Here is a 22,736-nt window from a genome sequence, read left to right on the forward strand (position 1 = left end):
TTGTCGCATATCGCATCCTACACTTATAGCTTGCCCGCTCCATAGCACACTCCACTGCTCTATCTGCACTGATTGGTGAAATAATTTAATTTTGAGCTAAATGTAAGAAGAAAAAAATCTGAAGTTTAAAAAGGAACAATTATTTTTTTTTTTAAATTTGGGGTCGAACCCGTTCAGAGCTTTATTTTGCTGGCCAGAACAGTGGAACGGAACCAAAAAAATATATGGTTCTGTTCAGAATGAAACGATTGGAAAATAATTTAAGTTCCAACCCTGTTTGGAAGTCTCTTTGTTATTGGTTTATTAACTAATTTACCACCTGGTGATGTCACCAGGCAGGCCAAAACTCCATCCAACCAAAACAGGCAGAAGTTTCAGGCAGTCTTTTCAAACAGCTTTTACACTACCCCATAGTGTGGAAATATACAAAACATAAGGGTAATCGCATTTTTGACTGCACGGGCCTTTGAGTTAAGTACGACAGTCAACCTGGAGAAAGTGCTTGAAAAAATAGCTTGTTAGAGGCTTTCATCCATGCTAGATCAAACAAGGATTGGGTGATACACAAAGTTAGGCTGGATGTCACATTGATTTTTACGGCCATTTTCAAGGGGTCAAAGGTCAAATCTGGTGAAAATGTTCATATACATTTACATTTTAGTAATTTAGCAGGTGCTCTTATCCAGACTGACTTACAGGAACAATTAGGGTAAAGTGCCTCGCTCAAGGGCACATCGACAGACTTTTTCCCTAATAATATAAATATAAATACATTTTGCTCAAATGTCCTGGAACTCTCAACAAAAACGGAATAAATTATCACACATAAACACTTAGACGATGGAATGGATGCATTAATAGTGACTTTTCATACAGCAATTGAGTCATTCCACAAAATAATGCCTTTTGCGTATTTTAAGTAGAAATTGTGAACCAATTAAATTAAAGCATGTTATATTACATAAAGTGCCCTTCAATATAAACCACATGGATAATTCAATAGATCAAATTTATTAAAGCAATAAAGACTTGCTAAAGGGCCAAAATTCAGCATTTTGACATGTCACTCAGTGCACCCCTGTGACTTCTAGGAAGATTTTAACCCACTTAACCCCTACATATCTCCAAGTTCTCACCATCATTGTAAAGCCCTAGTTATTTTGTTGCTTTGAAAAATCCTTTCTGAAGATTATAATTTATTTCATGTGATTCATTTACATCCCTCATTTTAAGGTCAGTTACATAAACTTAACTCTTGTTTTAATTAATATGGTGAAACTATTCCTTTCTAAATGTTTTTTTCAAAGGTAACATTGAACATCTAATAGTCAAATCATACTGTAAAAGCAGGTGAGCTGCTCTTTTCTGACATTTTCTGGTGTTTTGTGCTGAAAAACCGAGCGGGTTGAGCATAAAACATCAACCCTGTTACCCATACAGTGCCTTTGGAAAGTATTCAGACCACTTGACTATTTCAACATTTTGTTACATGACAGCCTTATTCTAAAATGTATTAAATATTTTTTCTCCCTCATCAATCTACACACAGTACTGCATAATGACAAAGGGAAAACAAGTTTTTATAAATGTTTGCTAATTTATACAAAATTTCAAACATAAATACCTTATTTCCATAACTATTCAGACCCTTTACTATGAGACTCGAAATTGAGCTCAGGTGCATCCTGTTTCTATCGATCATCCTTGAGATGTTTCTACAACTTGATTGAAGTCCACCTCTGGTAAATTCAATTGATGGGAGAACCTTCCAGAAGGACAACCATCTCTGCAGCACTCTACCAATCAGGCCAGACGGAAGCCACTCCTCAGTAAAAGGCACATGACAGCCCGCTTGGAGTTTTCCCAAAAATACAGAAAGATCCTTGATGAAAACATGCTCCAGAGCGCTCAGGACCTCAGACTGAGGCAAAGGTTCACCTTCCAACAAGACAACAACCCTAAGCACACAGCCAAGACAACACAGGAGTGGCTTCAGGACAAGTTACTGAATGTCCTTGAGTGGCCCAGCCAGAACCTGGACTTGAACCCAATCGAACATCTCTGGGGGGACTTAAAAAGGAGGCTGATGGATAGGGCTGCATTAATTCCATTTATTTTTACGTGTTATTTCTTACATTAATAGCCCAGGATTTTTTTGTGTTATTACATACAGAACTTTCGGATATCAGAGTGGTGGTACATTACACTCTCTGCCATCTTTGATTTTACTGTTACAAAGAGACCTCATATGACTACAGTGCCTTGCAAAAGTATTCATCCCCCTTGGCATTTTTCCTATTTTGTTGAGTTACTGTAACGATCTTCTTCATCTGAGGAACAGGAAAGATCGGACCAAAATGCAGCGTGGTAAGTGTCCATGTTAATTTAATATATCTGAACACGAAATAAAAAATAACAAAGTGAAACAACGAAAATCGAAACAGTCCTGAAAGGTGACACAACACAAAACAGGAAACAACTACCCACAAACACCAGGTGGGAAAAGGCTACCTAAGTATGGTTCTCAATCAGAGACAACGATAGACAGCTGACTCTGATTGGGAACCATACCAGGCCAAACACAGAAAAGAAAACATAGAAAAACAACATAGAATGCCCAACCCAACTCACTCCCTGACCAAACCAAAATAGAGACATAACAAAGGAACTAAGGTCAGGGCGTGATAGTTACAACTTGCAATTTAAATCGATTTTTATTTGGATTTCATGTAATGGACATACACAAAAAGTCCACATTGGTGAAGTGAAATTTAAAAAATAACTTGTTTCAAAAAACTAGAAAAAAAATCAAAAACGGGACAGTGGTGCGTGAATATGTATTCACCCCTTTGTTACGAAGCCCCTAAGTAAGATCTGGTGCAACCAATTACCTTCAGAAGTCACATAATTAGTTAAATAAAGTCCTCATGTGTGCAATCTATGTGTCACGTGATCTGTCACATGATCTCAGTATATGAAAGGCCCCAGAGTCTTTTTAAAAATTGTATTTATTTTTATTTCACCTTTATTTAACCAGGTAGGCAAGTTGAGAACAAGTTCTCATTTACAATTGCAACCTGGCCAAGATAAAGCAAAGTAGTTCGACACATGGAGTAAAACAAACATACAGTCAATAATACAGTAGAAACAAGTCTATATACGATGTGAGCAAATGAGGTGAGATAAGGGAGTTAAAGGCAAAAAAAGGCCATGGTGGCAAAGTAAATACAATATAGCAAGTAAAACACTGGAATGGTAGATTTGCAGTGGAAGAATGTGCAAAGTAGAAATAAAAATAATGGGGTGCAAAGGAGCAAAATAAATGAATAAAATAAAATAAATACAGTAGGGAAAGAGGTAGTTGTTTGAGCTAAATTATAGACGGGCTATGTACAGGTGCAGTAATCTGTGAGCTGCTCTAACAGCTGGTGCTTAAAGCTAGTGAGGGAGATAAGTGTTTCCAGTCAGAGATTTTTGTAGTTCGTTCAAGTCATTGGCAGCAGAGAACTGGAAGGAGAGGCGGCCAAAGAAAGAATTGGTTTTGGGGGTGACCAGAGAGATATACCTGCTGGAGCGCGTGCTACAGGTGGGTGATGCTATGGTGACCAGCGAGCTGAGATAAGGGGGGACTTTACCTAGCAGGGTCTTGTATATGACCTGGAGCTAGTGGGTTTGGCGACGAGTATGAAGCGAGGGCCAGCCAACGAGAGTGTACAGGTCTCAATGGTGGGTAGTATATGGGGCTTTGGTGACAAAACGGATGGCACTGTGATAGACTGCACCCAATTTGTTGAGTAGGGTATTGGAGGCTATTTTGTAAATGACATCGCCGAAGTCGAGGATTGGTAGGATGGTCAGTTTTACAAGGGTATGTTTGGCAGCATGAGTGAAGGATGCTTTGTTGCGAAATAGGAAGCCAATTCTAGATTTAACTTTGGATTGGGGATGTTTGATGTGGGTCTGGAAGGAGAGTTTACAGTCTAACCAGTCTGCAATACCATTAAGCAAGCGGCACCATGAAGACCAAGGAGCTCTCCAAACAGGTCAGGGACAAAGTTGTGGAGAAGCACAGATCAGGGTTGGGTTATAAAAAAATATCAGAAACGTTGAACATCCCACGGAGAACCATTAAATTAATTATTAAAAATGGAAAGAATATGGCACCACAACAAACCTGCCAAGAGAGGGCCGCCCACCAAAACTCATGGACCAGGCAAGGAGGGAATTAATCAGAGAGGCAACAAAAAGATCAAAGATAACCCTGAAGGAGCTGCAAAGCTCCACAGCGGAGATTGGAGTATCTGTCCATAGGACCACTTTAAGCGGTACACTCCACAGAGCTGGGCTTTATGGAAGAGTGGCACAGAAAAAAAGCCATTGCTTAAAGAAAAAATAAGCAAACACATTTAGTGTGAGCCAGAAGGCATGTGGGAGACTCCCCAAACATATGGAAGAAGGTACTCTGGTCAGATGAGACTCAAATTGAGCTTTTTGGCAATCATGTTAAACGCTTTGTCTGGCGCAAACCCAACACCCTTCATCACCCCGAGAACACCATCCCCACAGTGAAGCATGGTGGTGGCAGCATCATGCTGTGGGAATGTTTTTCATCTGCAGGGACTGGGAAACTGGTCAGAATTGAAGGAATGATGGATGGCACTAAATACAGGGAAATTCTTGAGGGAAACCTGTTTCAGTCTTCCAGAGATTTGAGACTGGGACAGAGGTTCACCTTCCAGCAGGACAATGACCCTAAGCATACTGCTAAAGCAACACCCGAGTGGTTTAAGGAGAAATATTTAAATGTCTTGGAATGGCCTTGTCAAAGCCCAGACCTCAATCCAATTGAGAATCTGTGGTATGACTTAAAGATTGCTGTACACCAGCGGAACCCATCTGACTTGAACAAGCTAGAGCAGTTTTGCCTTGAAGAATGGGCAAAAATCCCAGTGCCTAGATGTGCCAAGCTTATAGAGACATACCCCAAGAGACTTGCAGCTGTAATTGTTGCAAAAGGTAGCTCTACAAAGTATTGACTTTGGGGGGGGTGAATATTTATGCACACTCAAGTTTTCTGTTTTTTTTTTCTTATTTCTTGTTTGTTTCACAAGAAAAAATATTTTATCTTCAAAGTGGTTGGCATGTTGTGTAAATCAAATTATACAAACCCCCCCAAAATCTATTTTAATTCCAGGTTGTAAGGCAACAAAATAGGACAAATGCCAAGGGGGTGAATACTTTCTCAAGCCATTGTAATTTGAGGTCCTCAGGGTTCAACAAACACTCAAACTGGACAGTTTTATCTCAATCTCTTCATTCAAAGACTCAATCATGGACACTTACTGACAGTTGTGGCTGCATTGCGTGATGTATTGTTGTCTCTATCTTCTTGCCCTTTGTGCTGTTGTCTGTGCACAATAATGTTTGTACCCTGTTTTGTGCTGGTATCATCTTGTGCTGCTGTCATGTAGTGTTGCTACCATGTTGTTGTCATGTTGCGTTGCTAGCATGGTGTGTTGTTGTTGTCTAAGGTCTTTCTTTATGTAGTGTTGTCTCTCTTGTCGTGATGTGTGTTTTGTCCTGTATTTATATTTGATTTTGATTTTTAATCCCAGCCCCTGTCCCCGCAGGAGGTCTTTTGCCTTTTGGTAGGCCATCATTGTAAATAAGAATTTGTATTTAACTGACTTGCCTAGTTAAATAAAGGTTCAATAAAATTAAATAACATTTAAAGTATGTGGGGAAGCTGTGTGAGCTGTCCATCCCAGGACCCCTGTCTGCCCAGTGTGAGAGGTCTGACAAGGAGGAGGCCACAGCTGGATTTGTCTCCTGAATCAATGTTGGGTGTGACTGAAGCCAAGTGGGTAACTGAAGCCTGCTTGATTGAAGCGGGGTACATGGGTCCCCCTCCTCTCCTGCTCCCCTCCCCATCAATCTCTTTAGTTGGTTGTGTTTCCTAAAGCCTAAGTAGTTCACTTTTCCGTGTTATAATATCAAAGGTTGTTACTTGTATTGTTTTTTTTAAAGCATTCAGACTGGAGATGAGCATTACAAATTGTACGAATCAATGGGTCCTGCACACTGGGCTAACTGTTCTAATATTTTCTTATGTCTCACTAATATTTTTTATCACCTTTATTTCTCATGAGTGTTCATGTTGATCAATATTTTGGCTATGTTGGCCTATTGTAAATGATCAAATAAATACATACAATTCATATTAATGCAGAGGCACCAATAAATTGTCCAGTACAATTTTTGTATGTGTGTTTTCATGTACATGTCTAAGATTCTAAGGTGACTCAGGCTTTGCTAATTATTGTGAAGAAGTTAACTGTATTCTGTAATTACACTGAACAAAAATATAAATACAACATGTAAAGTGTTGGTCCCATGTTTCATGAGTGGAAAAAAAGATCCCAGACATTTTCCATATGCACAAAAAGCTTATTTCTCTTCAATTTTGTGGCAAAAATATTTTACATCCCTGTTAGTGAGCAGTTTTCCTTTGCCAAGATAATCCATCCACCTGACAGTTGTGGAATATCAAGAAGCTGATTAAACAGCATGATCATTACACAGGTGCACCTTGTGCTGGGGACAATAAAAGGCCACTCTAAAATGTGCAGTTCTGTCATAGATGTCTCATGTTTTGAAGGCGTGTGCAATTGGAATGCTGACTGCAGGAATGTGCACTAGAGCTGTAGCCAGATAATTGAATATTCCTATCTCTCACATAAGCCGCCTCCAACGTTGTTTTAGAGAATTTGTGAGTACGTCCAACCGGCCTCAAAACCACATGCCACGTGTCTTACGTAGTGTGGGCAAGCGGTTTGTTGATGTCAATGTTGTGAACAGAGTGCCCCATGGTGGCGGTAGGGTTATGGTATGGGCAGACATAAACCATGGACAACAAACAGTGCACAGAGATACCGTGACGAAATACTGAGGCCCATCATCGTACCATTTATCCACCGTCATCCCCTCATATTTCAGCATGATAATATGCTCCAAGTCCCAAGTCCCAAGGATTTGTACATAATTCCTGGAAGCTGAAAATGTCCCAGTTCTTCCATGCCCTGCATACTGATCAGACATGTCATCCATTGAGCATGTTTGGGATACTCTGGATAGACGTGAACGATAGCGTGCTCCAGTTTCCTCCAATGTCCAGCAACTTCGCACAGTCATTGAAGAGGAGTGGGACAACATTCCACAGGCTACAATCAATAGCGTGATCAACTCTATGTGAAGGAGATGTGTCGCGCTGCATGAGTCTAATGGGGATCACACTGACTGGCACCTAGAAGAGCAGGTACTCCAGTGCAGAGTGGGATGCAGGCTGGGCATGATGTAGGGAGCAGAATGGGGGAAAACATAATAATGTTAGTAGACATGAGGAAGGTTGTGACAGCTGCAATCAATTGCACAGACAAATTACAATCAAAGACTAAGAAGATACAAATCATCAACAGAGCAGGCAGTGAGGTATCTCGGGGGGGTGCTACCTTTATAAAGCGGAGGATCCCATATAGGCACATGGGAGAGGGAGTTAAACAGGAGTATGTAGTAATGTTGGTATGGTTGGGAGAGGGGAATATGCGAATAGTGAACTTTTACAACTAGTGTAAAAGACTAGATTTGATGCCCCTTGGGAATGTAGGTCAGGATAGGAGATGGGTCATGTGGTGTGGGGATTTGAATGCTCATAGTATGCTCTAAGGAGGGTTAATGACTGATGTAAATGGACAAGTGGACCTTACTTTGATCTCAAGTTCAATGGCAGGCATATGTAGTTGGAAGGTTTTGGAGGAATCTACAGGGGGTAGTGATCACTATCCTGTCATGTGTACTGTAGGATTGAGGGTGGAAGAATCAGTAGGAAATGGATTGAGGAGATGGATATTTGGGAAAGCGGAGTGGGGTAAGTTTCAGGAGTTGAGTGAACAGACTGTCTCAGGTTGATCTCAATTCAGATATAGAAACAGTGAATGATGGAGTTAGAGGAGCAATAATAGAGGCCACAAGGCAGGTGATTCCTATGGGTACAGGGAGAGAAAGAGCAAGGCAGGTGCTTCCTATGGGTACAGGGGGAGAAAGAGCAAGGCAGGTGATTCCTATGGGTACAGGGGGAGAAAGAGCAAGGCAGGTGATTCCTATGGGTACAGGGGGAGAGCAAGGCAGGTGATTCCTATGGGTACAAGGGGGAGAAAGAGCAAGGCAGGTGATTCCTATGGGTACAGGGGAGAAAGAGCAAGGCAGGTGCTTCCTATGGGTACAGGGGAGAAAGAGCAAGGCAGGTGCTTCCTATGGGTACAGGGGGAGAAAGAGCAAGGCAGGTGCTTCCTATGGGTACAGGGGGAGAAAGAGCAAGGCAGGTGCTTCCTATGGGTACAGGGGGAGAAAGAGCAAGGCAGGTGCTTCCTATGGGTACAGGGGGAGAAAGAGCAAGGCAGGTGATTCCTATGGGTACAGGGGGAGAAAGAGCAAGGCAGGTGATTCCTATGGGTACATGGGGAGAAAGAGCAAGGCAGGTGATTCCTATGGGTAAATGGGGAGAAAGAGCAAGGCAGGTGATTCCTATGGGTACAGGGGGAGAAAGAGCAAGGCAGGTGATTCCTATGGGTACATGGGAGAAAGAGCAAGGCAGGTGATTCCTATGGGTACAGGGGGAGGAAGAGCAAGGCAGGTGATTCCTATGGGTACAGGGGGAGAAAGAGCAAGGCAGGTGATTTATATGGGTACAGGGAGAGAAAGAGCAAGGCAGGTGATTTATATGGGTACAGGGAGAGAAAGAGCAAGGTTCCCTGGTGGACTGAAGAGTGGAGAGAAGCATTAAAGTGTAGGAACAAGGCATTCAGAGTGTAGAAAAGGTACCATAATTACCAGCACCTGATTCAGTATAAACAAGCACAAGATGCAGTAAGGAGTATCATTAGGACAGCTAAGAGGTGGTATGGGCGCCAGTTCTGTGGAAACGTAGGCAGGACCACTCCTGTGGAAGAGGTATGGGGGATGATTAAGAGGATGTGTGGGGTGAGACAAGATTGGGATCTCACTGTGCTGAAAAATTGGGAGATTGTTTTAGTGAGAGATATGGAGAAGGCAGGGATGTTAGCCCAGGCATTTGTGAAGGTGCACAGCTCAAATAATCTGACAGAAGAGGGATAGCATGGGAGAGAGGATGTCAGAGAACATCCAGGGGTCCTGGGTCAGAGAGAGATGGTGGGGGATACATTGAATGCCCCTTTTACGTTGGTTGAGATGAAGAGAGCATTAGCTAATGCTTCGGTAACATCTCCTGGGAAGGATGAGATGTGTTACATCATGATGGCTCATCTCAGTGACACTGCAATGGAGAAAGTATTAAACCTTTACAATAAGGTGTGGCAGAAAGGAAAACTGCCTGCAAGTTGGAACCAGGTGGTAGTGATGCCGATACGGAAAGCAGGGGAAAACCCGACAAGTCCTTAAAGCTATAGGCTGATAGCGTTGACATTTCACGTATGTAAATGTATGGAAAAGATGATAAAGGAAAGGCTGACATACTTTCTGGAGAGTAGAGGACGAATGTCACCAGATGACAGTGTGCTCAAGAAAGGCAGGGGAACGATGGATCCTATACTGTGCCTTGAGTCAGTCATATGGAAGGCACAGGCAAATTAAGTGGTTGTGGCCATTTTCCTTCGATGTAGAGAAGGGTTAGGGTGTGAAAGGAAGGCCTACTTATCAAGCTGTATAACATGAGGGTTGGAGGAAGGGTTTTTAAATGGAAGTATAGCATATGGCTCAGCAGATCAAACATCTTTAAAAAAGCTAGATATAATCCAGTCCCAAGCCTTAAGAATATGTTGTAGAGATGTTCGATCGGGTTCAAGTCCGGGCTCTGGCTGGGCCACTCAAGGACATTTAGAGACTTGTCCCAAAGCCACTCCTGCGTTGTCTTGGCTATGTGCTTAGGGTTGTTGTCCTGTTGGAAGGCAAACCTTAGTATGAGGTCCTGAATGCTCTGGATCAGGTTTCATCAAGGATCCCTCTGTACTTTGCTACGTTCATCTTTCCCTTGATCCTGACTAGTCTCCCAGTACCTCCCGCTGAAAAACATCCCCACAGCATGATGCTGCCACCACCATGCTTCACCATAGTGATGGTGCTAGGTTTCCTCCAGATGTGACGCTTGGCATTCAGGCCAAAGAATCTTGTTTCTCATGATCTGAGAGTCCTTTAGGTGCCTTTTGGCAAACTCAAAGGGGCTGTCATGTGCCTTTTACTGAGGAGTGGCTTCCATCTGGCCACTCTACCATGAAGTACTGATTGGTGGAGTGCTACAGAGATGGTTGTCCTTCTGGAAGTTTCTCCCATCTCCACAGAGAAACTCTGGAGCTCTGTCAGAGTGACCATCGGGTTCTTGGTCACCTCCCTGGCCAAGGCTCTTCTCCCCTGATTGCTCAGTTTGGCTGGGTGGCCAGCTCTAGGAAGAGTCTTGGTGGTTCCAAACTTCTTCCATTTAAGAATGATGGAGGTCACTGTGTTCTTGGGGACCTTCAGTGCTGCAAACATTTTTTTGCCACCGTTCCCTAGATCTGTGCCTTGACACAATCCTTTCTCGGCGCTGTAAGGATAATTCCTCTGAACTCATGGCTTGGTTTTTGCTCTGACATGCACTGTCAACTGTGGGACCTTATATAGACAGGTATGTGCCTTTCCAAATCATGTCCAATCAATTGAATTTACCACACGTGAACTCCAATCAAGTTGTTGAAACATCTCAAGGATGATCAATGGAAACAGGATGCACTGAAACTCAATTTCGAGTCTCATGGCAAAAGTTCTGAATACCAATGCAAATAAGGTACAGTGGCCTGAAAAGTATGTGAACCCTTTGGAATTACCTGGATTTCTGCATAATTAAATTTGATCTGACCTTCATCTAAGTCACAACAATTGACACACACATTGTGCTTAAACTTATAACACACAAAATATTGTATTTTTCTTGTCTATATTGAATACATCATTTAAACATTCACAGTAAAGGTTGGAAAAGTATGAGAACCCCTAGGCTAATTGGAGTCAGGAGTCAGAAAATCTGGAGTCCAATCAATGAGACGAGATTGGAAATGCTTCTTGCTATTCACAAGAAGCATTGTTTGATGTGAACCATGCCTCGAACAAAAGAGATCTCAGAAGACCTAAGATTAGGAATTGTTGACTTGCATAAAGCTGGAAAGGGCTACAAAAGTATATTTAAAAGCCTTGATGTTCATCATTCCACGGAAAGACAAATTGTCTACAAATGGAGAAAGTTCATGACTGTTGCTACTCTCCCTAGGACTGGTCGCCCTGCAAAGATAACTGCAAGAGCACAGCGCAGAATGCTCAATGAGGTTAATTATTTTTAATAATGAACTGTTTACCATTTACCATTTTTTTATTTAGAATGTCTGTTTACCATTTCCAATTTCTTTTTTTCCTTTTAAATTTAATTGTGTCATGAATCATGCACAGTGATGTAGTGTACGAGTCAGACTTTAAAGACCCAGTGCAGTCAAAAATGGGATTTCCTGTTTTTTATATATATATTTACACACTGTGAGGTTGGAATAATATTGTGAAAATTATAATAATTCCCTTTTAGTGTAAGAACTGTTTGAAAAGACTGCCTGAAATTTCAGCCTGTTTGGCTGGGATGGATTTTTGGCCTGCCTGGGGACATCGCTAGGCAGTAAATTTGTCAATAGAGAAAGATTGTTCCAAACCTCTCTACCAATAACAGCTAGTTTTCTGTTTTCCCCTCCCCACCCAGACCACTCCCAGACAGTCCTAGCAAAACGATTACTTGAGAAATTGTTCTTTGCAAAGAAGCTATTTTTGTTTGTTTTCAAATCAAATTGTAAAAAATAATCACAGCAAGGTACTTGTTATCCAGAAATGATTAAATATTGAGATAAAAACGGTTACATTGGACCTTTAAAATAAGACGATGGTTAGAAAATAGTGGAAAGGAAAATAAATGTTTAAGAAACAAACATGGAATAAAATTTTTCACAAAACATGTTGTTACACAGGCATAATAGCCTAGGCATAATGGTGAAACCAGTTTTTCACTTTCTGTGTGAATTATTCGATTATTCATAGGCAGCTCATCCTAATTCTCAAATGATTTGGAAGCGTGTAGTCCACAGAAATCGACTAATTTTATAGAAAGGTCTGATTGTTGTATTCAATTTCCATAATTTCTCAATATGACATGAAGTATTTTTTTTTTAGACTAACTGAATAATTAATTTTTGAAGCCAATCGATTAAATTCGGGGATTTTCACTGCGGTGATGTAAACATGCGCCTACGCATGCTCTGTGGGAAGCGTGTTTTGGTGTCAGAGATGCGCCGCTGTTAGCTAGCCTATGGAAATATTGTCAAGTCATGGTGGGCCATTCAATGGGGGGAGAGGGTGGTTAATGACATTGTGTAATGCTAATAAAACATATGAGATAACTCTTCTGAAATCAGATAATGGTTATAGAAGGTGGCCGACTTGTGGGCATACAGGCAGATGTATAAAATCTCCACGCGTAAGTATAAAATAGGTGTTTAGCTAGATAGCTAACGTTAGCCAACTAGCTTTGGTAGATAGCCAACGTTGTGGCTAGCAGCATAACGTTAGCTTGTAGCTAATTGCGCTTGAATGTTTTGGACAAGCGACGTGAAGTAGGCGGATGCATTATCTGCTTCTTGTCTGTACGTTTAGTTGAGATTGGCAATGCAACACATTGTTTTAAAATACATAGTAACAGTTAGCGAGCTAACGTTACATTTTAGCAATTTCTCCTCCCCGTTGCTGTCACCTCAACATCCCGCCCCCATCTTTTCCCCATTGGTTAACGTTTCTGAGATTCACACGTTATGATCGAATCCTTGGTTTGTGAATGGTTCACCAGCCTGCCAGTCATCCCTGCGCCTTTTGTTGCTAGGGAGGTTGCTTGATATCGGAAATGAGCGCTATCAACACTTCCCTCTGGACGAGAAATACCGGTGGATGCTGCTGGCTACGATGTTGTTAGGCTGCCTACTTTTAAACATTGACAGATATACTGATGCATCGTTTTTATTGCTATTATTTTAATGTAATTGTGTATGTGTGAGTGACACATCGGTGAGCTGCAGATCTTGAAAAGAAAATGGATGAGAGGGAGACTGCTAGGGATGGGAGTCATGAAGCGTAGCTACTGGAGGAGAACCCGAGACCCTCCCTCTTTCACCTTCACATCTATTCCTGTTATGCACTGGACTAGGTGATGCATTTCAGTTGTACATTGTCAGGTTGTCATGTCAAATTGGTCTTCTTGAATTGGGGTTGATTGAGGTAGTGTGTTCTCTAGAGAGAGTGGTTTTCAAACCTCTCCTCAGGGACCCCCAGTTAACAATTTGATTGTAGCCCTGTACTAGCTCGCAAGGGCTTTATGATTCGTTGACAATTGGAATCAGGTGTTCTTTCTTTGGAATATATCAAATACATGGAACAGCTGGGGGTCCCCAGGGAGATGTTTGAACACTACTGCTTTAGGAAGTGGAGACATGATGGTTTGCTGCTAAGGAGTGTGTGTCTATTGTTCCCTCCCATAGAAATATGTGGAATATGAGTTTGTTTTTGCATTCACTGGTAGTGCATATGCTAGGTTTATGGTTGTGAGTTTAAAGTTTAGTTTGATTTGGCTATTCATGTTGGTTATCATTGAATTTGGTGATCTTAAATCGTTTGTGGCTGATTGCCCATTGTACACGTTTGAGGAAAATCCTGTTTGTTTCAACATCTGAGGCCATACTCATATTTCATCTTGTCCGAACAATGTTTGATGCATTCAGCTTCTGTTATGTCATGTAAATATATTCTTTTGACATGATGTAATGTCATGTTTTTATATATATTTTTTACTGTGAAATCATACTGTAGTACACAGCTTAGGTTGGAGGACATTTAACCTAACATTTAATCTAAGCTTGTTTACTCAACAAATTCACATTTCTTTATCCTGTCATACATTTTTTTTAAAGGCATCAAGGTTTCATTTGGCCTTGATCTCTCTCTGTCTGTCTGTCCGTCTGTGCAGGTATGGGAGGACTTACTGATGGGGAAGACCAAAGCCTGACCTAGAACACGGTTTACCCTTTTGACTGATATTGGTCGCACATACAAGACCACAGAAACCCTCTCTATTCACATGTTAAGCTAACTCTGCAAAATACTGCTAAAAGAGAAAGTCCCTCTTCTGTCATATCTGCAATTGTCATACTTTCATTGTTTATCCCAGTCTTTATCTCAGTATTAACTATTGCGCAACGCTAGTTTGTCCCGTTCATTTTTTTACTTTTTTACTTCACTTTTTGTTCCTTTGTAAAGCAATGCTTTACCTGAAAAAGTACTTCACAGAGGGCCTGATTCAGTTCACCATCCTCCTGAGTCTCATTGGGGTGCGGGTGGACCTGGACACCTACCTGAGCAATCAGCTGCCCCCACTGCGGGAGATCATCCTAGGTCCTAGCTCGGCCTACACCCAGACGCAGTTCCACAACCTCCGCAACACGCTGGACGGGTATGGCATCCATCCCAAGAGTGTGGACCTTGACCAGTTCTTTACCACCCGCCGGCTGCTGAACCAGGTGCGCCAGCTGGATCGCCTGTCAGTGCCCAGTCCAGAGCTGAGCACGTGGCTGGTGCACCGTGACCCTGAGACTGTGGTGTCCGCCGCCAGCCAGTCCAGCCCCAGCATCACCCTGGACAATGGGGCCGGCCTGGAGGACGTGAACAACTCCGAAACCCCGACCATGAGGGGTGGTGGCGGAGCGCCTGAGTCCACCTACAACCCAAGTGGAGAGGACAGCAACCTGGGAGCCGTGGCCCCTGAGGACAGCCAGGAGCAGCGCAACAGGGATGGCAATGATGACCTCACCAAAGAGGTAGGAAAGCCTGAGTAGAGGTGAGATCAAGGCAAGCTGTGGCATGGCACTTCTATTGTATTGTACAGGGAGGGATATGTTACTAGGAGGAAATAGGCTTACTTCTCAGATGACTGTATTTAGCTGTCTATCAGAGACGCCTTTATGTGTGAACCTTGATAAATCACCATTTTAATGAAATATAATTACTTCTGCCATTATTGTGTAATGTGTTTTTTTCATTATTGTAATGTCCTTGCATTAGAATCATCCTTGCCCCTAATAGTCACAGGACCACCACTTGGAGGCAGTGGTTTTGGGTGACACTAAGCCATTGTTAAAGTAGAATTAACTAAGTCTCCAAATGAATCACATGCTTTTATGGTAATTAAGTGGCTACGGTTGCATTAGTGGGCTTACATCAGGGATGGGCAACTGGCAGCCACCGTGTGTGTGTGTGTGTGTGTGTGTGTATATATGTAACTCAGTTGGGGTCTCAACTTAATAGGTTGAGTTAGAATAGTAGAATACATAAAGTGCCATTTCGAAATTTGGTTGTCCATCAGCAGTTTTTCCACGTATGTCAGTCACTGCCATTCACTCAATTAGCCCATGTTTTGCTCAGGGTGGGGTGGGGGGCAAAATTTTACTTAAAGCCTCAAAGACTAGGGCTAGCTCTGAATGCATGCATGTGTGGGTATGTATGGATGTGGGTATGCAGACCTGCGAGCCACTTCGGCCCCTCATGATTTTTTTATGGCCCCCACCCCAATCAGTTGCCCATCCCTGCTTAAATGATCTGAAGTTCCATGATTTTCTATGAAATATGAACTATAATTAATTATAATATGATTGAAATGCTTATCTTTTGGAAGGAAAGTTTGTTAAAAAAGCTGATTTTCTGTGTTGGAATGGTGTGGGCATGCATACCCCAACAACAGGATGTTGCCTAGGCCTATACCGGTCATGAAAAAATATTCATGCCAGTGGACTGCTGATTGGTCAACTCATCCTCTATGAGGAACTAGCATGTCTGTTTGAGACACACATTTGATGTGGGTTGTGTTTTTTCCCCCCCTCCAATTTATGCTTTGGCCACAAGAGTACAGGATGAGTCAACAACATTATTTGTGTATGCGCTAACTGAATATGAGCTTTTAAAAGTGAGATTTTGACAGGACAGTTACTTGAGGATGAAAATATCGACATATAAAGCCTACAGTATCACAGGTATAGGCATCCTTGATTTTTGCACCACAGTCAAGTACAGTACCATCAAAGTATTCATACCCCTTGACTTATTCCATGTGTTATATACAGCCTGAATTAAAAATGGATTATATATATATATATTTTCTTCTCACCCATCTATACACACTACCCCATAATGAAAAAGTGAAAATGTTTTTTTATATTATTTAAAATGAAATACTGAATTGTCTAATTTTCAAAAGTACCCATGCGTCAATATGGCAGCAATTACAGCTGTGAGTCTTTCTGGGTAAGTCTCTAAGAGCTTTGGACACCTGGATTGTACAATATTTGCACATTATTCTTTTAATAATTCTTCAAGCTCTATCAAGTTGGTTGTTGGCTAGACAGCCATTTTCAAGTCTTGCCATAGATTTTTTTTTTTAATGACTTTTTCTCCCCAATTTCGTGGTATCCAATTGTTAGTAGCTACTATCTTGTCTCATCGCTACAACTCCCGTACGGGCTCGGGAGAGATGAAGGTTGAAAGTCATGCGTCCTCCGATACACAACCCAACCAAGCCGCACTACTTCTTAACACAGCGCGCATCCAACCCGGAAGCCAGTCGCACCAATGTGTCGGAGGAAACACCGTGCACCTTGCAACCTTGGTTAGCGTGCACTGCGCCCGGCCCGCCACAGGAGTCGCTGGTGCGCGATGAGACAAGGATATCCCTACCGGCCAAACCCTCCCTAACCCAGACGACGCTAGGCCAATTGTGCGTCGTCCCGCAGACCTCCCGGTCGCGGCCGGTTACGACAGAACATGGGCGCGAACCCAGAGTCTCTGGTGGCACAGCTGGCGCTGCAGTACAGCGCCCTTAACCACTGCGCCACCCGGGAGGCCTGCCATAGATTTTCAAGCTGATTTGAATCACAACTCTATCTAGGCCACTCGGGAACATTCAATATCATCTTGGTAAGCAACTCCAGTGTGTATTTGGCCTTGTGTTTTAGGTTATTGTCCTTCTGAAAGATTCATTTGTCTGTTGGAAAGCAGACTAAACCAGGTTTTCCTCTAGGATTTTGCCTATGCTTAGCTCTATTCTGTTTCTTTTTATCCCCAAAAACTCCCATTCCTTGCCGATGACAAGCATACCCATAACGTGATGCAGCCACCACCATGCTTTAAAATATGAAGAGCGGTACTCAGTGTTGTGTTGGATTTGCCCCAAACACAACGCTTTGTAATCAAGTTAATTTCTTTGCCACTTTTTTTGCAGTTTTACTTTAGATCCGTATTGCAAACAGGATTAATGTATTGTTGCGTAACTACAAAGTTGTTGATCCATCCTCAGTTTTCTCCTGTCACATACATTAATCTCTAACTGTTTTAAAGTCACCATTGGCCTCACGGTGAAATCCCTGAGCGGTTTCCTTCCTCTCTGGCAACTAAGTTGGGAAGGAAGCCTGTTATCTTTTGTAGTGACTGGGTATATTTATACACCCTCCAAAGTGTAATTTAATAACTTCACTATGCTCAAAGGGATATTCAATGTCTGCTTTTTTTTATTTTTACCCATCTACCAATAGGTGCCCTTCTTTGCGAGGCATTGGAAAACCTCCCTGGTCTTTCTGGTTGAATCGGTGTTTGAAATTCACTGCTCGACTGAGGGACCTTACAGATAATTGTATGTGTGGGGTACAGAGATGAGGTAGTCATTCAAAAATCATGTTAAACACTTATTTCACACGGTGAGTCCATGCAACTTATTATGTGACTTGTTAAGCAAATGTTTACTCCTGAACTTATTTAGGCTTGCCCTAACAAAAGGGTTGAATACTTATTGACTCAAGACTTCAGCTTTTAATTAATTTGTAAACATTTCTAAAAACATTATTCCACTTTGACATTATTGGCTATTGTGTATAGGCCAGTGACTCATCTAAATATAATACATTTAAATTCAGGCTATTAAAAAAAAAAATGTTGAAAAAGTCAAGGGGTGTGAATACTTTCTCAAGGCACTGTAGTTCTCTCCTTGTGCTTTTTATTTTGAATTAAGTTGTGTAAGACAAGATGTTGTGCAACTCAATCAAGGGGGCTCTTTTCTTTGTAGTCCTAACATATTTTTCACCTCATGGATTTTTCAGGACATTGATTTGATTGACATCCTGTGGCGACAGGACATCGACCTTGGCGCAGGACGGGAAGTGTTCAACTATAGCAGTCGCCAGAAGGAGAGTGAGGCGGAAAAGCCCAGCCCAGAGGAGGAGGAAAGAGCAGAGGCACAGGAGAGATGGAGGAATGGAGTGAACCTTCAAGAGGCTCAGCCTGTGGATGGAGAGACCGGGGAGAGCATACCAGAGCAGGTAGCAAAGGGAACGGATTGTGTTCATGATCTTGTGTGTCCACTGTAGTTGATAGTAAAGGGAGTGACCTCTGTGCTGTCTGCTCCTCCCCCAGATCCCAGGCCTTGGCTCTCAGACCTCACCTTCCCTGCAGGAATGCCTAAGGCTGCTGGAGGCCACCTTCCCTTTCGGAGAAGAATCTCCTGAGGTAAAGACATTTGCATGCTGTTTTATGATATTACAAATGCTAGATTAACATTATAGTCTATGGAAATCCCAAAATAATTGTGAGACTTTTAAAGGTAAACATCTTATCAGTTTCCAGCCCCTGTAGTCACAGCTGAGCTTGCGGTGGCCAATGAAGAAGCTCCATCCACATCTCTGGGCCTACCACTGACTCCCCTGTTGCCCCAGTTGGACCTGGAGCAGCAGTGGCAAGACATCATGGCTATCATGGAACTACAGGTTTGTACGTGTGCTTTAATCACAACTGTTTCTCCAGTTAAAAAAAACTACATTTTTCTTACAATTTTTTTCTCTTTTGAAGGAAATGGAGGTTAATAACACCTCAGAGAACTCCTTCCTCAGCACTACTTCCAACAGTACCAATACCAGTGGCAGCACAAGTGAGTCCGGCTCAGTTGGAAGCTTTGGACTTACTAATTCCTCCACCCTTATTCACCAAGATGTCAGCCTTCATCAGGCCTCCCTCCCTAGCTGCAGCCAGGACTTTCCCACACTTTTCAATCCAGAGATGGATGCCACTAGCACCCCAAGGACCACCTTGCTTAGAATGTCCTCCAGCAACTCCTCCAACGTCAACTCTACATTCGGAGCCACCAACCTGACTGGACTCTTTCTCCCACCGCCTCTGAACAGCACCAACAACATCACTTGTACTCCAGTGTTGCCTGATCCCTTCAGCACTATGCTGGAGGAGTCTATGCTGGATGAGATCAGTCTGCTGGACCTGGCAATGGAGGAGGGCTTCAACCAGGCCCAGGCCTCTCAGCTGGAGGATGAACTCGACTCGGACTCAGGCCTCTCCCTAGACTCCAGTCACAGCCCGGTCTCACCGAGCAGCTCTGAGACCTCCTGCTCCTCCGCCGCTTCCTCCTCCTCCACCTCTGCCACCTTCTCAGAGGAAGGGGCTGTGGGATACAGCACTGACTCGGAGTCAGCTGCCGTGGAACCAGAAGAAGGTGCTGTGGGGGGCTACCAGCCCGAGTTCAACAAGCTCTGCCGCATGAGCTACCAGGACCCCTCCCAGTTACATGGGCTCCCTCAGCTCGACAACATCAACCACAATCACACCTACAATTTACCACTGTCTTCATCGTTTGATGAACACCTAGAGCTACCGATTCCCACTGGCAAGAACATGGTCCGTGAGAAGCAGTCAAAGCTTAAGCCACAACAGGACTTCCTGGACAAACAGTCGAGTCGCGATGAGCGACGGGCTCGGGCCATGAAGATCCCCTTCTCAAACGAGAAGATCATAAATCTGCCTGTGGAGGAGTTCAACGAGCTTCTGTCCAAGCACCACCTGAGCGAGGCCCAACTGGCCCTTGTCCGCGACATTCGTAGACGTGGCAAGAACAAGATGGCGGCCCAGAACTGCCGCAAGCGCAAGCTGGATACCATCATCAACCTGGAGCAAGGGGTGCACGACCTGCGTCGTGACAAGGCGCGGCTGCTGAAGGAGAAGATGGAGTTTATTCGCTCCATCCGCCAGATGAAGCAGAAAGTGCAAAGCCTCTACCAGGAGGTGTTCACCCAGCTTCGGGATGAGGAGGGCCAGCCCTACCCCCCCAGCGAGTACTCGCTCCAGTACAGCGCTGACGGCAGCGTTCTGATCATGCCCCGCACCATGACAGATCAGCAAACCCGTAAGCCTGAAAAGAAACAAAAGGACAAAAAGAAGTGAGGAAGCTGTTGCCTTTTCTTTCATTTAGCTAAAATCACTAAGAGAGATTTCTGCAGATGCAAGAGAGGTCTTTTTTCCTTTGAGAAGATTCTTGTGAGGAGAAACTGCATTGTTGACTACTTTTCCTGCATTAGGTTTTTTCCTTTTCTTTTGTGGTTCCTGTGTTTTCTCTGGGAAACGACTTTGAAGCAGAAGTTCTTAATTTGAGTACTGAATTTTCATTGTTTGGGTGGAAAAAAAGGAACAAACAAGGAAAAGAAGGGGTTGAAAGATTTCTCTGGATCTTTGGCACCAGGCCATGATGTTATTACTTCATGTTATGAAGTGAAGGGAGTGGTATCAAGTGAAGTCAGAGTTAAAGGAAAAACTAACATTAAGTCAACGTGAAACTGGGTGTAAATTCCGGTCCATTGTTAGTCAGCTTTGAACGGATTGTTAAACCGATTTTCTTGCTTGGGCCTTGGAGTGATTGTTTCTGGAGTAAGTAGAAGTTGCACATGTAGAGGAAAGCTAAGACAGGGCCTGGAGATGTCAAAGGTTAAGATACCAGTGGGGTAAAGCAAGTCCATCATCCAGGATACCATTATCTTAACAATACCACCGATACTAACCAAATGTGTTGTGCACTTCACTTGTACTCTAAGCAAAAGTCTAGCTAGTCTGACACTGCACTCATTCAAAATGTGTTTATTACAAATACCACCGTTTTTGACTGGCCATTGACTTTGAGTCCCTTTGATGTAGAACTAGGACACTGGAACACAAAAGAGGCTGGGAGAGTAGTCTTGGGCTTGCCACGGTGGTGGAGCATGACAAGTATAGGAGATGGAACGCTGAGGAAGAAGGCACACGCTGCGTTACAAATGTATCAGCTTCTGTATATCTATATAGCTCTGTAATTTGTCCTCCTAAGGCTTGGCTGTATGCATCGTGCCGTGTCTCTGGCTATCCGTCTGCCGCAGGTTTAAGGATGAGCTCTGCTGGTAGTCTGTTCGTTTTCCACACATCCTCATACTGTCGAGAATAAGCTAGGTTATAAGTCTAGCTTCATCATGCTGGGTCTACTCCCTGCCATTATTGCATCACACACTGTTGGTTGTGCCTGTAACCACATTGCAGGAATTTTACAGGCCAGGGAATATTGATTTTGATAGCCGTCTTTGCAGGAAGTATTGTATGAACTGCAACCCTGTGGAAGTGTCCCGTTTTATTACAAATGAAATGCACCCATCTTTACTATCATTAACATTAGGTTGGTTTGTTTCTTGTAAGGTGACAGATCCATCCGTTCAGCTGTCGAGCAATTGCAATGGTAGCCTTTGAAAGAGTTGTCATTCTATTTGATAGTTACCTGAAGCAATGGACAAGACAGTTGATGAATAACCTAGTTGTCGGCTTTAATAGTCTACGGTCATACGTGTCATTTAGAATTGTAAACCAATTGAATCGAACTGAGTGAACTGACAAGGATCATATGTGAAGTGAGAGCCTTGTTTTCGAATGCCTTTGTTTCACAAGCACATTTCTAAATGTGAGGGTTTTGAGAACAAAAGGCTATTGGACTGTTATCAGAACATTAGAAGTGCTTTTGCCTGAGCTTATGTGTTTTTTGGGGTCAAATTGTGTTTTAGCATGTACCCCGAATCAAAAAAAGACTAGGCCATTTATTAATGCAGCAGCAATAGCTGTTTAAAGAGAATGAGTACATTTGTGAACCCCAGATCTTACAGTGAAGGATGGGAAAGAACTAAGTCGCTGCACTGAGTGTCCTATGTTCTTCATCCACATAACTTTCATAGTTCTTGTCATCATTACCCTGTGAGGGGAGCCAAAGTAAAAATACTTTTTCATGCAGTACTAATACTTTCGCAGGGGGGAAAAAGTTGCTGTCTCAATTTAAATGAAGTTGTTTGTTGTCGCACTTCAGAAAACATTTGATATTTAAGACGTGCAAACGTTCACCTGCATTGCAACACAATGCAAAGCCCATTTAAGTTATTACTTCTTAGTGCTGCTTTTGTTAATGGTCTTGTTTGTTCAGTAAATATGTTCTCCTTTTGTCATTCTTTTCTGTAGTTTGTCTGCATTTTGCACAGCCCCTGCTTTGGTTATGTATTTTCTTTGGTTTACTTTTAAATATTTCCTGGCAATCTGGGATTGTTATTTTATTGATTAATAAAGTGTTTATTTTCATCTGTGACTGCATCATTTGCATGATTTAATAATGAGGAGAAATGTGTCCATTTGGGGGGAATAGAATATCTGATCATTAGGTTTTGTGAAGATAAATACATAAGGCCTTAATGTATCCAACTATTTACACAAATTTG

The 22,736-nt window shown here is 42.7% G+C and overlaps 1 protein-coding gene across 3 annotated transcripts; it reads left to right on the forward strand.

The window, feature by feature from the left end:
- Positions 1 to 12,376: 12,376 nt before the first annotated feature.
- On the forward strand, positions 12,377 to 22,603 carry LOC112224148 (endoplasmic reticulum membrane sensor NFE2L1). Of its 3 annotated transcripts, XM_024387499.2 has the most exons (8): positions 12,377 to 12,574; positions 13,146 to 13,294; positions 14,111 to 14,160; positions 14,401 to 14,957; positions 18,282 to 18,500; positions 18,595 to 18,687; positions 18,798 to 18,944; positions 19,027 to 22,603. In XM_024387499.2, exons 4-8 carry the CDS (start codon positions 14,403 to 14,405, stop codon positions 20,404 to 20,406), a joined length of 2,394 nt encoding a protein of 797 aa, XP_024243267.1. In that variant the 5' UTR covers positions 12,377 to 12,574; positions 13,146 to 13,294; positions 14,111 to 14,160; positions 14,401 to 14,402; the 3' UTR covers positions 20,407 to 22,603. The 3 variants fall into 3 exon arrangements, with proteins under 3 accessions (XP_024243267.1, XP_024243268.1, XP_024243266.1); XM_024387500.2 differs by lacking the exon at positions 14,111 to 14,160; XM_024387498.2 differs by lacking the exon at positions 13,146 to 13,294.
- The last annotated feature ends 133 nt before the right edge of the window (positions 22,604 to 22,736 follow it).

The sequence above is a fragment of the Oncorhynchus tshawytscha genome, linkage group LG25 (assembly GCF_018296145.1).
Source record: "Oncorhynchus tshawytscha isolate Ot180627B linkage group LG25, Otsh_v2.0, whole genome shotgun sequence".
NCBI classification, from domain to species: domain Eukaryota; kingdom Metazoa; phylum Chordata; class Actinopteri; order Salmoniformes; family Salmonidae; genus Oncorhynchus; species Oncorhynchus tshawytscha.

Bases quoted from the DNA above. Each gene is read 5' to 3' on its own strand.
- LOC112224148 (XM_024387499.2), top strand. From the start codon at position 14,403: ATGCTTTACCTGAAAAAGTACTTCACAGAGGGCCTGATTCAGTTCACC. The intron at 14,958-18,281 runs GTAGGAAAGCCT...TGGATTTTTCAG, and splicing joins ATGATGACCTCACCAAAGAG to GACATTGATTTGATTGACAT. The intron at 18,688-18,797 runs GTAAAGACATTT...ACATCTTATCAG, and splicing joins TCGGAGAAGAATCTCCTGAG to TTTCCAGCCCCTGTAGTCAC.